The sequence below is a fragment of the Takifugu flavidus genome, chromosome 7, assembly GCF_003711565.1.
Source record: "Takifugu flavidus isolate HTHZ2018 chromosome 7, ASM371156v2, whole genome shotgun sequence".
Classification (NCBI taxonomy): domain Eukaryota; kingdom Metazoa; phylum Chordata; class Actinopteri; order Tetraodontiformes; family Tetraodontidae; genus Takifugu; species Takifugu flavidus.
In genome coordinates, this window is record NC_079526.1 from 16,087,641 (window position 1) to 16,102,287 (window position 14,647).

The 14,647-nt window shown below is 50.6% G+C and overlaps 1 protein-coding gene across 1 annotated transcript in view; it reads left to right on the forward strand.

The window, feature by feature from the left end:
- Nucleotides 1-14,647, forward strand: part of LOC130528465 (myomegalin-like) — a 16,333-nt gene continuing 1,686 nt past the window's right edge. The window contains exons 1-8 of the mRNA XM_057037868.1: nt 1-862; nt 1,777-1,829; nt 2,281-2,342; nt 12,136-12,246; nt 13,020-13,096; nt 13,572-13,695; nt 13,776-13,882; nt 14,023-14,104. Coding sequence (XP_056893848.1) covers nt 837-862; nt 1,777-1,829; nt 2,281-2,342; nt 12,136-12,246; nt 13,020-13,096; nt 13,572-13,695; nt 13,776-13,882; nt 14,023-14,104 — 642 coding nt within the window. The 5' untranslated portion in view covers nt 1-836. The remainder of the gene's footprint in view (nt 863-1,776; nt 1,830-2,280; nt 2,343-12,135; nt 12,247-13,019; nt 13,097-13,571; nt 13,696-13,775; nt 13,883-14,022; nt 14,105-14,647) is intronic.

A 14,647-nucleotide genomic window follows, 5' to 3' on the forward strand; every position in this document is an offset into this window, starting at 1 on the left:
CTTCAGTGTGTCTGAGCAGTTATTATGAGTAATTATGGGGACGCCTCTCATTCAGGGTGGCGGCTCGTTGGTTTGGGGGCTTGCACAACACCTCCGTGAGCACCTGGTGGTGAGGAAGAGGATGAGGAAGGTGATGAGGAAGATGATGAGGAAGAGGATGAGGAAGGTGGTGAGAATGTTCCTGCTCTGAGCCCCTTTCTGTAGATCTAACCCCAGAACGTAGGTGGAGAGCTGGCAGCATGTCAGAATAAAGTGAGTGTGTGTCTGTGTGTGTCTGTGTGTGAGTGTGTGTGTGTCTGTGTGTGAGTGTGTGTGTGTGTGTGGTGTGTGTGTGTCTGTGTGTGAGTGTGTGTTTGCTGGATGAGCTGATCTTCATACCTTGTTTTACCTGCTCAAACATGTACGGTACACACCTGCAGGGTGGAGGAAGGGATGCAACACACACACACACACATGCACACACACGCACACACACACCCACACACACACACTAAATGTGTTTTGTGGAACATGCTTGAACAGATCTCTCTTTCATGCTGAACCAGGCAGACCGTACCTTTTCCCCAGTGTTCCCTCCACCCTCTTCCTCCTCCTCCTCCTCCTCCACCTCCTGCACCTCCTGCTGCTCCTCCTCCTGCTCCTCTCTGCCACGTCAGGGACTGCTGGGGTGCTCGGCTCGCTCCTCGGGGAGCCTGGTGGTCAAACAGTCTGGACACTGTGATGAAGGAGCCAGCGGCAGCACCAGGCTGCAGCTCTTCTTCTTCTTTGGATTTATGTTGGAACATTAACGTGTGTTCAGGTGTGTGAGGACCTGACTGGGATTATACGGTTCAGAGATGAGCGGATATGTGTACAGAGGAAGGTGAGTGTGTGTGTGTGTGTGTGGTGTGTGTGTGTGTTGTGTGTGTGTGTGTGTGTGTGTGTGTGAGACACTTTTGTTAGTCAGGTTTTACTTGTTTCAGAAAAGAAGTATCAGTAGTTTTACAGAGGAGAGCCATCTCTGTTCATTTAGTCAGTTCAGTTTTTAGAAGTGTGTGTGTGTGTGTGTGTGTGTGTGTGTGTGTGTGTGTGTGTGTGTGTCCATGAATGCAGGGTTCAGCTCCAAACAGGACTTTTGTGCCAGACTTACATAATGAGGTGTTTCTCCAGGACCGGCTGCTATTGGCAGCTCCAGGCCGTCATTTTAGCTCTGCCAGACTAAACACACATTTAACTCTTCCTCAGCCACGTCAGAGCGGCTGTTGGTCACATCTGTAGCCTCTGTCACCTGTGGTCACCTGTGGTCACCTGTGGTCACCTGACCGTGGGGAGGATGACACCTGTGATGGATCGGTGGTCTCTTAGACCGTCAGCCTGGTTGAGACAGGAAGTGACATCATGGTGGCCAGTTTGGTTTGGTTTGCTTGACTCTGTAGGAACCTACTGCAGCTGCTCCCTCACACACACACACACACACACACACACACACACACACACACACACACACACAGTCTTGAGTAAAACTGTTGTTGTTCAGAAGACGATGTGGTGACTGATTGTCGGCCGTGTGACCTAAAACATGCGCTGACTCAGTGCAGCAGGTCTGTGCGTGTGTGTGTGTGTGTGTGTGTGTGTGTGTGTGTGTGTGTGTGTGTGTGTGTGTGTGTGTGTGTGTGTGACATGTCAGTGGGAAACTTCACGTTCACCCTCTGAGTCTGTGCCGGCTGGAGAAATGAGCCACAAGTGTGGAAAAGCAGGTTTGAGCTGAGCCCAGCTGAAGAGTGTGTCTTGTTTTAGGGACGTTGGAGGAGACGCACCGTCGTGGGGGGGGATCAGCGGAGCCGCCATGGGTGAGTTCGTGGAGATGTGGAGCATTTTACAGGCGGAACCCGGAAACACCAACTCTGATTCAGGAGTGACTCCAGCTTCAGACAGGCTGGACCTTCGTTAGCGGTTAGCAGTAGCAGCGTGTGTGTGTGTGTGTGTGTGTGTGAGAGATCCCAGAGCAGCTGAGATGGTCTATTAAAGCCTATTAAAGCTGGCAGCAGGAAGTCCTGGGATGATGCTGACTGAAATAATCCTAAAGAGTCGAACTCCAGCGTTCTGCTGCTGTTCTGCTCCTCTTACGTCAGTCTCAAACGTGTCTCACCTCAGTGTTAGAGGAACCCGAGGAACTCGAGGAACTCGAGGCAACACAGATGGGGAGCCGCTAAAGTGGTCTCCAGGAAGGTTCCTGGGCTGCTTGTCTTTGATCTGTCTTGTCTTTGATGTGTTTCTGATGTGGTTCTTCCACCTGTGCAGATTTCTCCTGCGTCGAGAGCAACAAAGAGCCGCAGACGCGCAGCCTGAGGGAGTTTGAGCAGGTAAGCATGCTGCTGTTAGCATTGCGCTGCGTGTCAAGCTCCTCCCCCTCCTGCTGGTTCACATTTCCTGTCTCGTAAGTTCCCTTTATGGACACGTGGGGGCGCTGCAGGAGTGAGCTGTTGCCAGGGTTACCGGGTGTTTGTGTGGGTGTGGAGGTCAATGATCATTCAGTATCAGACCCGGGTTCCTCCGTATCAGACGGTGCCATTAGCACCCGATGTTATGGTGCTAACTGTGGGCTTGGCTCATGGCTCGGCGGTGTTGTGTGCCGTGTTGGCGTGGAGCAGCTGGTCACATGACTGTCTGACACACAGGATCAGGGTTTCCTGCGGTCATTTGTTGGCGTTACAGTCGTGTGATGTCAGAAGATGATGATGATGTTGTGATAATGACCTTCTCCCGGCAGCCTTTAGCCTCAGCATCAGAGCTAAAGGTGCAGATCTCTCCGCTCCACAGAACCACACTTTAATCCTGACAGACAAACGATGGCGTGCTGGTGACCTCTGACCTCCTGCTGGTGGCAGGTTCCTGGATCACAGCAAGAAAAGCCAGCAGCTAGCTGGGGAGCCGGAGCTTTCCCTCATTCGCAGCAGTAATGGATTCTGGGAGCTCTGCCAGGTGCATTATGGGTTTGGAGCTGCTGTGGGATGGTTGAAGGACGGAGCTGCAGAGGCAGAAACGCTGCTTTCAAATTAATGTGGAGACGTTGGGTCACTTTGAGAAAAAGGTCAAATGATGTGAAACCTGAGACGTGAGCAGGATGAGATCAACCCTGATCGTTCCTGACGAGAACAACAGCAGTTAGCACCGCGCTTAGCATTAGCATTTCAGTCCAAACTCCCTTAAAGCGGCCCGAGAGGAACGGGCAGGTCTGCTCGTTCCTCTCGGGCCACAGAACCCTCTGCTGTTCTGAAGCTATTGTTCCGTGTGTGTGTGTGTGTGTGTGTGTGTGTGTGTGTGTGTGTGTGTGTGTGTGTGTGCGTGTGTGTCAGGTCACATAACCCTCTGGATCGTTGATGAAGCAGCGTTTGTAGCTGTCAAACATTCTGAGGTTTCAGAGGAACCACGAGGGAACCTGGTCCATCACAAGGTTCCTCCTTTATTGCTGCGCTGCAGAAATTGAAAACACATGTGAGCTTATAAACGTGAATTCAAACTGACCGCAGAGACACTTAAATTGGTGTGTGTGTGTGTGTGTGTGTGTGTGTGTGAGTGTGTGTGTGAGTGTGAGTGTGTGTGAGTGTGAGTGTGTGTGTGTGGTGGGGGGGGCATAATTTAGGTTATTCAAACCTCAGGACAAATTAGTCCTGTTAATCTGTTATTTTGCCCTCCGCCTCCACCTTCAGTCCTAAAAACTGTCAGAGAGGGGAGAGAGGGGGGAGGGGAGGGGGGGGAAGGGGGGGGATTTCGGGGAGGGTTTGGGAGCGGGGGGTCGGCTCTCATCGTTTCTGAGAGAGAGACCTCCACCTCATCAGGGTCAAAAAACAGAAGAATAAAACAGTAAATAGAGAGAAACAGGAAACGATATCAGCCACCATCCTCTCCTCTCCTCTCCTCTCCTCTCCTCTCCTCTCCTCCTCTCCTCTCCTCCTCTCCTCCTCTCCTCCCCTCCTCTCCTCCCCTCTCCTCTCCTCTCCTCTCCTCTCCTCTCCTCTCCTCCCCTCCCCTCCCCTCCTCTCCTCCCTCCTCTCCTCTCCTCTCCTCTTCCTCTCCTCCTCTTGTCTGTGTCTGTGTGTGTGTGTGTGTGTGTGTGTGTGTGTGTGTGTGTGTGTGTGTTAGCGCCCCCTCCTGGACACATCTGCTCCATCTGGGGGCTAATTGATCCCAGATGTGGGCGATCAACTGCGCTGGTCTCCGGCGGGTCAGTGGACACATGTTGACTTGATCACGACGTCGCTCATGTACGATAATTGTTCAGTTAACGTGACGGCTAATCGCTTCCTAGTGCTAACGCGTGCTAACAGGTGCTAACGCGTGCTAACGTGTGCTAACAGGTGCTAACACAGCGTCAGGCCATGTGGGAACACCTGACCTGGGTTTTACTCTGTTCTGTGTATACGTGTGTGTGTGTGTGAGTGCGTGTGTGTGAGTGTGTGTGTGTGAGTGTGTGTGTGCGTGTGTGAATGTGTGAGTTTGTGTGTATGTGTGTGTGTGTGTGTGTGTTTAACTCTGAAGTGATGTCGACATGTCTGTTGGCTCCGCCCACTCTTCATGTGGAAACGGTTACAGACAAAAAGGAAGAAGAAAGTTTCCTGAATCTTCTTGTCTGACGATCCTCCGTCGTCGTGACAACCGCTGGGATGATGCACAGAGAGTTCAGATCCTGGAAGAGCTTGAGATTCCCAGATCAGCTGAGTGTGTGTGTCAGTGTGTGTGTCAGTGTGTGTTGGCCTTTCCCATCAGCCACTTGGTTCATTTGCTCTTGTTTTGTGAGCGTCTGCCAACAACAGACCTGTGCACCATCAGGGCCTTGGCCTCCAGGAGACCTTCACTCCTGCAGAACCTCACTGATGATGGTGGGAGACACACACACACTCACACACACACACACACACACACACACACTCACACTCACACACACACACACACACACTCACACACCACACAACACTCACACACACACACACACAAGACACACACACTCACACTCACACACACACACACACTCACACTCACACACACACACTCCACACACCTCATTCACACACTCACACACACACACACACTCACTCACACACACACACTCACACACACACACACACACCACACACAACCTCCCGCCCCCAGTCCCACCTGAAGCTGGACGGGTTTTCACCTGCAGATCTCCAACAGAACTTTTCTGACTCTGTCCAGAATTTGCATGGGTCCAAACATGTTAGACCAGGGGTGGGCAAACATTTTGATTCGTGGGCCACAATGGGTTCTAACATTTGACAAAGGGGCCGGACCAGGAGCAGATGGATGGATGGAGTGCTTTGGTAACCTCACCTCATTGGAGAAACAATACACATCTTGGGATATGGAGAAAACATGTGCTTTAATTTCAAATGAAAATGAAGAGAAGCATTACAACAAAATATCTGACTTTGGAATGAGTCTTAAAACACTTAAAATCAAATGAATAAAATGTGCCTTTTAAAAAAAATTAATAACCATTTCTATTTTAAAGCACTGAAAGTTCTGTTATCCTTCAGGATATCACCATCACTCTCCTCCTGACTGTCTTTTTTCTAGTGGGAAAACACCAGAATTGCAGTGAAAATATAACATTAACAAGGTATTATATTCATTAATTTTTCAAGTTTGGCGGCCGGATAAAACGTTTAACGGGCCGCGTGTGGCCCCCGGGCCGTAGTTTGCCCATGCCTGTGTTAGACCCAAACTAAAGCTCCAGAACTGAAACTGAAAGCTGTCTGAGATCCTGATGATGGTTCTGATTTCTGATCCGAGCTGATTGAAATCAGCAAAAATGTGCTGACTCATCCTATCGCAGGTTCTGCTGTGACATCACCAGAACCCAGAAGATCAGAGCAGGAAAATGAACCAGAATCAGGCGCCGCTCGACTGGCAGCTCGCTAACAAACCCAGAAGGCTGAGTGGAACCTGGCTCGGATCAGCCCGGCCCGGCCCGGCCCGCCCGTGCCAGCATCTGCTGAGTCATGCTGTTACCGAGCGCTGGACCAATTACCGCTAACGAGGCCGAATCAGAACCAGATGAGCAGTTATTGGGTTTGTCAGAGAAACGTTGAGTCAAGATGCTAATGAAGAGCAGCCGCAGAGCCGGGCCGGGCCAACAGAACCAGCAGAACCCTGCCCAGCCCCCACCTCTGGGCTGGAACCAACACTGCAGAGAAAACGTTTCTCTGCAGTGTTGGTTCGTGTGTGTGTGTGTGTGTGTGTGTGTGTGGCTCCTCTGTTTTCTGTTTGAGGAGCGGCAGACTGGACTTTGTTCTGAGGTTCTGTTTGTGTTCTCAGACTGGAGGGTTCTGTTACTCTGTTCTGACGGGTCGACAGGACAGTTGGCAGCTCAGGGTTAAATTGGTACCATCATTTAGGTCCATAAACACGGGAAACAGCCACACACACACACACACACACACTCACACACACGCCACACACCACACACACACACACACACACACACACACCACACACACACACACCACACACTCACCACACGCACTCACTCACAACACACACACACACCACACACACTCCACACACACACACACACACACTCGCTGGAGACATCAAGTGTTTTCCAGAACAAGAGCCAACGGTGCACAAACCAGAACCAGAACCAGAACCAGGCTGGGAGCGTTCTGAGAGCTGGTGGAGAGATCAGGGAGAATTAGCATAAGGCTGGTTCTGAGGTCCACATGGGGTCCTGACCGGGAACTCTGCTGGTTACTGATGCGGGAGTCAGATTACAGGGGTGGTACTCTGCCCCCGGATGAGGTCATTTCCTGTCTGACTTCCTGTGGACGCTGGACGAGGACGGACGTCCTGACAGAAAACACCCCTGCAGCCGTCAGCTCTGAGGGAGTCAGAACCATCACACATGCAGATTTATGCACACGCGGGCCCTCCGAGTCCACCTGATCCTCCTGCTGAGGGTGGGGGGCCCCGGTGACCCATTTGGGGCCCCGGTGGGGGCCCGCCTCACCCTCGGGGAGTATCGCTCTCACCGGCCAACCTTCCCGCCATCAGTCACCTCTGGGGGTCAGGAGGGGGATGGAACATCTGATCCTGATCCAGGGACTGTGGCATCCTGGAGTCGGTCCCAGTGAAACTGGACCTGTTTGGTCTGGACCGGCTCCCGGGGGCTGGAGGCTCCGTCCGAAGCATCGCTGCATCACACAGCGTCTCCGTGGTGATGGATTGGGCCGCTCTTTGATTGGCCCCAGAAAGCCTTTAAATGATCTGGATACAGAACCGGATCCTGTGTTTATGGTTCCTGCCGCGGCGGCGGCGGCGGCGGCGGCGGCGGCGGCGGCGGCGGTGCTCTGGGACCGTGACTGGAACATGTGAGGGTCCAAAGATCAGAGGTGTTGAAGCTCCTCAAACTGATGGAAACCAAAGTTTAGCACTTGACTTCTGTGATTGTGAGGCTAATGTGAGGCTAATGTGAAGCTAATGTGAAGCTAATGTGAAGCTAATGTGGAGCTAATGTGGAGCTAATGTGAAGCTAATGTGAAGCTAATGTGAGGCTAATGTGAGGCTAATGTGAAGCTAATGTGAGGCTAACACCTTCAACCCTTCGGGGCCGGAGGAACACGGTGGAACCTCCTCAAACCTCCTGATATTCTGATGCTCCAGCAGATGGAGGAATTCCGGGAAAGAGAATGTAGAGATCTCTGGTGCCACGGCAACATGTGATGAACAGATGGATGGGATGGGGGGGGTGTTGGTGGGGGGGGGGTAAAGGAGGCAACATGTCAGCAATAACAAAGAACTGTGGAGACTTTTATCCAGCAGCTGCAGCTCATCTGTGCTGCTCTATGCAACATTCTCCTGCTCACGGAGAGGGAGAAACATCCCCTCACCCCCTCACCCCCTCACCCTCTCACCCTCCCACCCCCCCCACCCCCCCCCCCCTCACCCTCTCACCCTCTCACCCCCTCAAACCGCCCCTCACCCTCACCCTCTCACCCCCTCATCCTCGCTCTCACCCTCCCACCCTCTCACCCCCCTCGACCCTCTCACCCTCTCACCCCCTCACCCCCTCACCCGCCTCATCCTCTCACCCTCCCACCCTCTCACCCCTCACCCTCTCACCCCCACCATCCCACCACCCCCCTCACCCCCCCCCTCTCTCACCCTCTCACCCTCTCACCCTCTCACCCCCTCACCCCCTCACCTCTCACCCCCCCCCTCAGTCCTCCCCTCCCCTCCCACCCTCTCACCCCTCCCCGCCCTCCCCCCTCACCACCTCCCACCTCCCCCACCCTCACACCCCCTCATCCCTCACCCCGCTCCCCCTCTCAACCTCCCACCCCTCACCCTCCCACCCTCTCACTCCCGCTCAACCCTTCACCCTCTCACCCTCTCTACCCCCTCACCCTCTCACCCTCTCACCCCCTCACCTCCCTCCCACTCAGCCCCCTCACCCCCTCGACCCACACCCCCCCCCCATCCCACTCCCCCTCATCCCCCTCCTCCCCTGCCAGGTCCCGCCGTATCCTCGTCGCCCCCTCTCGCAACCCTCTCCCACCCTTGCCTCCCTCCCAACTCCCCCGCTCGCCCGGCATCCTCTCAAGCCCTCTCCTTCCGCTCCTCTTCCCCTCCCCCTTCCCCTCTCACCCTCGTCCCTCAGCTTCCCCCAGTCCGCCCTCCCACACCGTTTCGTGATCCTCCCCCCCCCTTTCACCGCTCCTCACCCCCTCACCCCCTCCGTTCTGCCCCTCCCAACCCCCTCCACAACCCTCACCCCCTCACCCCCTCTTACTCACCACTGCTCACCCTCGGTGCACCCCCTCCCACTCGCAAGCCCCCCACCACCTCACGCGTACCCTCCCCTCCCATCCTCTCACCCTCCCCTCCATCACCCCTCCCGATCCATCCCACCCCCGCCATCGCCACCCTCCTCCCCCTTCACCCTCCCACCCTCACCTATTCACTGTTGAATATGAATTAGAAACATTAACATTGAATGTTAATGTTGATTGGAGATTACCGTTGAATATTAACGTAATAGTAATGCAGTTTGTGGATTAACATTTAACATTACTGTTGGATATTAACGTTGAATATTAACGTTGAATATTAACGTTGGATATTGATTTAGAATATTAACATTAAATATTAACATTCAATGTTAACTTTGAATGTTAATATTGATCGTAGATTACCGTTGAATATTAACGTAATATTAATGCAGTTTGTGGATTACGTTTATTGTTACCGTTGAATATTAATGGGTATTAATGTAGTTTGTAGATTAACATTTAATATTAATGTTGATTATTAACGTTGAATATTAATATATAATATTAACGTTGAATGTTAACGTTGAATATTAACGTTGGATATTAATATAGAATATTAACATTAAATATTAACATTGAATGTTAACGTTGAATGTTAATGTTGAATATTAATATATAATATTAACGTTGAATGTTAACATGGAATATTAACGTTGAATATTAACGATGGATATAACGATGGATAGTAATGTAGAATATTAACATAAAATATTAACATTGAATGTTAACGTTGAATATTAATATATAATATTAGCATTGAATGTTAATGTTGAATATTAGCGTTAAATATTAACATTGAATGTTAACGTTGAATGTTAACGTTGAATATTAATGTATAATATTAACGTTGATATTAACGATGGATATTAATATAGAATATTAACATTAAATATTAACGTTCAATGTTAATGTTGAATATTAATGTATAATATAACGTTGAATATTAACGATGGATATTAATATAGAATATTAACATTAAATATTAACGTCCAATGTTAATGTTGAATATTAATGTATAATATTAACGTTGAATATTAACATTGGATATATATAGAATATTAACATTCAATGTTAACATTGAATGTAATATTGATTGTAGATTACCGTTGAATATTAACGTAATATTAACGCAGTTTGTGGATCAACGTTTAATATTACCGTTGAATATTAACGTAATATTAACGTAATATTAACGCAATGTTAACGCAGTTTGTGGATAAACGTTTAATATTAATGTTGAATATTAACGTAATATTAACGCAGTTTGTGGATCAGTGTTTAATATTAATATTGAATATTAACGTAATATTAACGTAATATTAACGCAGTTTGTGGATCAGCGTTTAATATTAATATTGAATATTAACGTAATATTAACGCAGTTTGTGGATCAGCCTTTCACAACTTTTCCTCTGGATCCACCTCATGTTTTTTCTTCGGGACTCTTAAATCAGTCACATATTTTTAGTAACTCTGATCGGTTTCACATTCGGGCCGCAGCGGCGCAACGAGCGCAATCAGAACCGCAGCAGAACCGCAGCAGAACCGCGGCAGAGAGCGGCTGGAAAATGTCGAGCGAGCTGGCATCAAGCAGCTCCTGTTACCGGGAAGACGGGAAAACTCCCAGCAGGCTGCCAGCACGCACACACACACACACACACACACACCACACACACACACACACACACACACACCACACACACACACACACACACACACGCACACACGTTATTTAAATGCTGCTTTGTGTGAAGGGCGTCGTCATGACGACCCAGCAGTTGTTTGGACAGTTTGGGTTCTGGTTCTGGTTCTGGTTCTGGTGCCGCGTGTGTAACGAACGTGTTCACGAGGAAATTCGACGTAACAACGTGAACTTTTTCAGTTTAATCACATCAAACGATCGTTTCTATTTGTGGTTTCTTGTTTCTATGACAACAGGTTTTTACAGCAGGATCGTTTGATGCTGTTAATTATCAAAGTTAGTTCTTATATTAAAAATGTAATTTTATTAATTTCCTGCTTCTTAATTTCTCCCGCCTCTTCCTGAAACACTAAAACTGTAATAAAAGTGTAATAAAACTGCATGTGAGGAGTTTGAAGAACACAATTTAAATTTGATACCTTGAGTCACTTTGATATTTGTGTTTTTAGCTCGTCTGTTTTTCAGCAATTAGAATTTACATGTTTTAATGATGTTCTTGCGCTAATTGTTGCAGAATTAAATCAACCTAAATCTCTACAGAAAGATTCAAGGTTGATGAATTATTCTGTAATTAATCTATAATTATGAGTTCACTTATTTACGGCTCATTTTGAACCCTTTCGTGAAGCTCTGATCTCTGCTGGAGCTTTAGCGCCGCCCTGCGGTCACTCGCCTCATTACACCTCTATTGGCTGCTGACGTCACTGATCACGTGACATTGTTTTTAGTTTATGTTCACATTAGATAGAAAACTGATCTATTACGACGGATGACGTCATTAAAGTCACCCTCATTAAAGCGGAACCTACAATCTGAAGGCAGCCATCTTTGTTTATGTCAGTCGCCTCATGTAAACAGGAAGTGTTGGAAGCTTTATTGACACTTGTAAAATACACAGAAATAAACACGTGCCACACACACACTCACACACACACTCTCTCACACACACACTCACACACACACACACACACACCACACACTCACACACACACTCACACACACACACACCCACACACACACTCACACACACACATCCACACACATACACACACACACACTCACACACACACATACACACACACCCACACACACTCACACACACACTCACACCACACACACACACACACTCACACACACACACCCACACACACACACACTCCACACACATCCACACACACACACACACACACACACCACACACACACACACACACACACACACACACACTCTCTCACACACACACACACTCACTCACACACCCACCCACACACTCACACACACACACACTCACACACACACACCAGATTCTTGGCATGACTTCCTGGTGGTAAAAATGGAAACAGCCCCCCCCCTCCCATAATCCTTTGCTGCGTCTGTAGATCAGACCAGTTCAGGTCTTTGGCTTCATTGTTCGGTGTGTGACAGCAGGACTGAGCAGATCTTCATCTTCATCTTCATCTCATCTTCCTCTTCATCTTCATCTCGCAGCTTCTCTTCTGTCTTCACACCTGATGCTGCAGTAACCGGGGGTTACCCCCCCGCCCCCCCGCCCCCCCCGTCACCATGGCTAACGCTGCTGTCCGCTGTCGCACCATCTCACAGCACCTGAACGACCTGAAGAAGGAGAACTTCAGTCTGAAGCTGAGGATCTACTTCCTGGAGGAGAAGGTCCAGCAGAAGTTCGAGGAGAGCGACGATGACGTGCACAAGCGGGTGAGTGACCCGGTCGGCTGCAGCGCACGTGCGCCGCCGCCGCCGCCGCCGCGACCTTCTGGGCCAGGAAATCACTTTGAGACTCTTTGTTATGGTCAGAAGTTGGTGTCAGTGCTGCTGCAGCATGATCACGTGCACCTTTCTGTGTGTGTGCACGTGCATACGTGCTGCACCTGCTCTGTGTGTCAGTGTGTCACAAACAGATAAGCTGTCCTGCTCACGTGCACGAGCTCAGTTCGCTTTGTTGCTGCTCTCACGGCCAAGAGTTAAAACTGGAGGTGTTGCTGGGGGGGTGAGACTGGGGGGCATTAATAGATGGGGACGGGGGGGGGCAGAGACCCCCTGGTATTAATAGATGGGGACGGGGGGGGGCAGAGACCTCCCTGGTATTCATAGATGGGGGGTGAGCCCCCCCGTATGGTCGATGCAGGTCAGCACGTGCAGCCGAGGAGGCGGAGTTAGAATCTTTACGAGTCTCTTATCTTTTATTCTCTATTTTTCCTGGATTGTTTCATTTTCAGGCTGCTCCTGTGCTAAAGTGCTAAAATGCTAACAATAATTCCTCAACAGACATTTTTACTTTTAAGAGATATTTGCTTCTTAAAAACCACAAAACCATCAGAGATTTTTCCCCTTGGAATGGAACGTCTTTGCTTACTTTGGCTAAACACGCTAGGCTAACTAGACTAGCAGATTATCTTTGTTGGATCCCATTTAATGAATAATTTTACTCGATGTTTCTCTATTGGATCAATGATCTCATCTTTGATCAGAACATCGAGCTGAAGGTGGAAGTGGAGAGTCTGAAGAAGGAACTTGAGGAGAAGCAGCAGCTTCTGGACGAAACGCTGTGAGTATCTCCGCGTTCCTCCATCACATTTGACCTTTGACCTTTGACCTTTGAACACTGGGGCTCAACAATGGGAAAAACAGGAGTTGGATCCATCAAACCTGCTTCCAGAATCTCCTCACAGATCAGAATTCCATGAGCGGAGCTTGGGGGGGTTGTTGTGTGAGTGGGGAACCATCCGAGCCGCAGCACCTGTCGGGACCAGCTGCTGTCAGGAGGCTCAGCGGCGCACCAAGCAGCCGCGTCAGCAAACGTCTCAAATGTCCAATCGGACGCCGCCCGACGTCGCTTCGTCACACAGGGGAGCGTTTCGGACGTTCAAAAGCTCAGGTCATGTGACCCGAGCGGTCGCAGATGTTAGTCCGGCCCAGTTAAACCAGTAACGACCTGCTGAGGCTGGAACAGCCGACGTGATTCTCTGCTCCCGTCCTGATCGGGTCAGACGAGGGAATCGTGATGTTTGTGGTTTCGTCAGGTCCCGAGCGGAGCGCCTGTCCCGTCAGAATGAAGCGGAGCTGCAGCGCCACCTGGCGGAGCGGCAGCAGGAAGTCAGCCACGTGCAGGAAGTCCTGGAAACCAAAGTTCAGCTGCTTCGAGAGGTCCAGACGCCCGTTCACCACTGACCTTTGAACATCAGCAGGTGTCACACTTCGACCTCTGACCTCTGCTGTGCCCTCAGGAGGCGGAGCTAGCCCGAGCTAAGGCGGAGCACATGGCGTTGCTGGCGGACTCTGAGGCTCAACGCCGCCTGGCTCTGGAGAGAGAGCTGGAGAAGACGGAGGACAGGTGAGTCTCGTGGGTGAAGGTGACGGCCTCCGACGTCGGATCCATCCTGAAGGTCCCGAAGGAGCCTCACAAATAAACGAGTCTAATTCTTTTGATTGGGAATTCTGTGAATATTCCAGTTGTTTTGTTTTTCCCTTCAGAGTGATGGAGGAGCTGACTCAGCAGAAACTCCTCCCGGGCCTCCAGGTGGAGGAGCTCCAGAGCAGAGAAGACCCCCTGGAGGTTAGTTTCGCCCCGCTGTGGGCAGGGCGGGAGCCTCCTGTGGCTGGTAGCAGTACTGCTCATGAGATCCTTCCTGATCAAACCAGAGGTTGGACAGGAACCAGAACCGCCCCGACCGTAAGCGGAGGGAGGGCGACGCCTGTGTTGACGTCACCTCTGATCAGGATGGTGCACCTCTGATGCATTGATGTTTGATTGCACCTCAGTCCAGCGGCCCAGGTTTGGCTGAGGGTCAGGAGGGTCAGGAGGGTCAGGGGGGTCAGGGGGGTCAGGGGGGTCAGGAGGGTCAGGAGGGTCAGGGGGGTCAGGGGGGTCAGGAGGGTCAGGAGGGTCAGGGGGGTCAGGGGGGTCAGGGGGGTCAGGAGGGTCAGGGGGGTCAGGGGGGTCAGGAGGGTCATTGTCCTGTGTGTCTTGTTCTGCAAGTTGGCTGTGGCTTTCTCCCAGATACCCTTCCAGTATTGCTCAGTCTCAGCCCTGGGGGGTAGGGGGTGGGGGGCTGTTGTTGTCATCTTGCTGCCCTGCCATTGAGAGTAGACCTTAGCT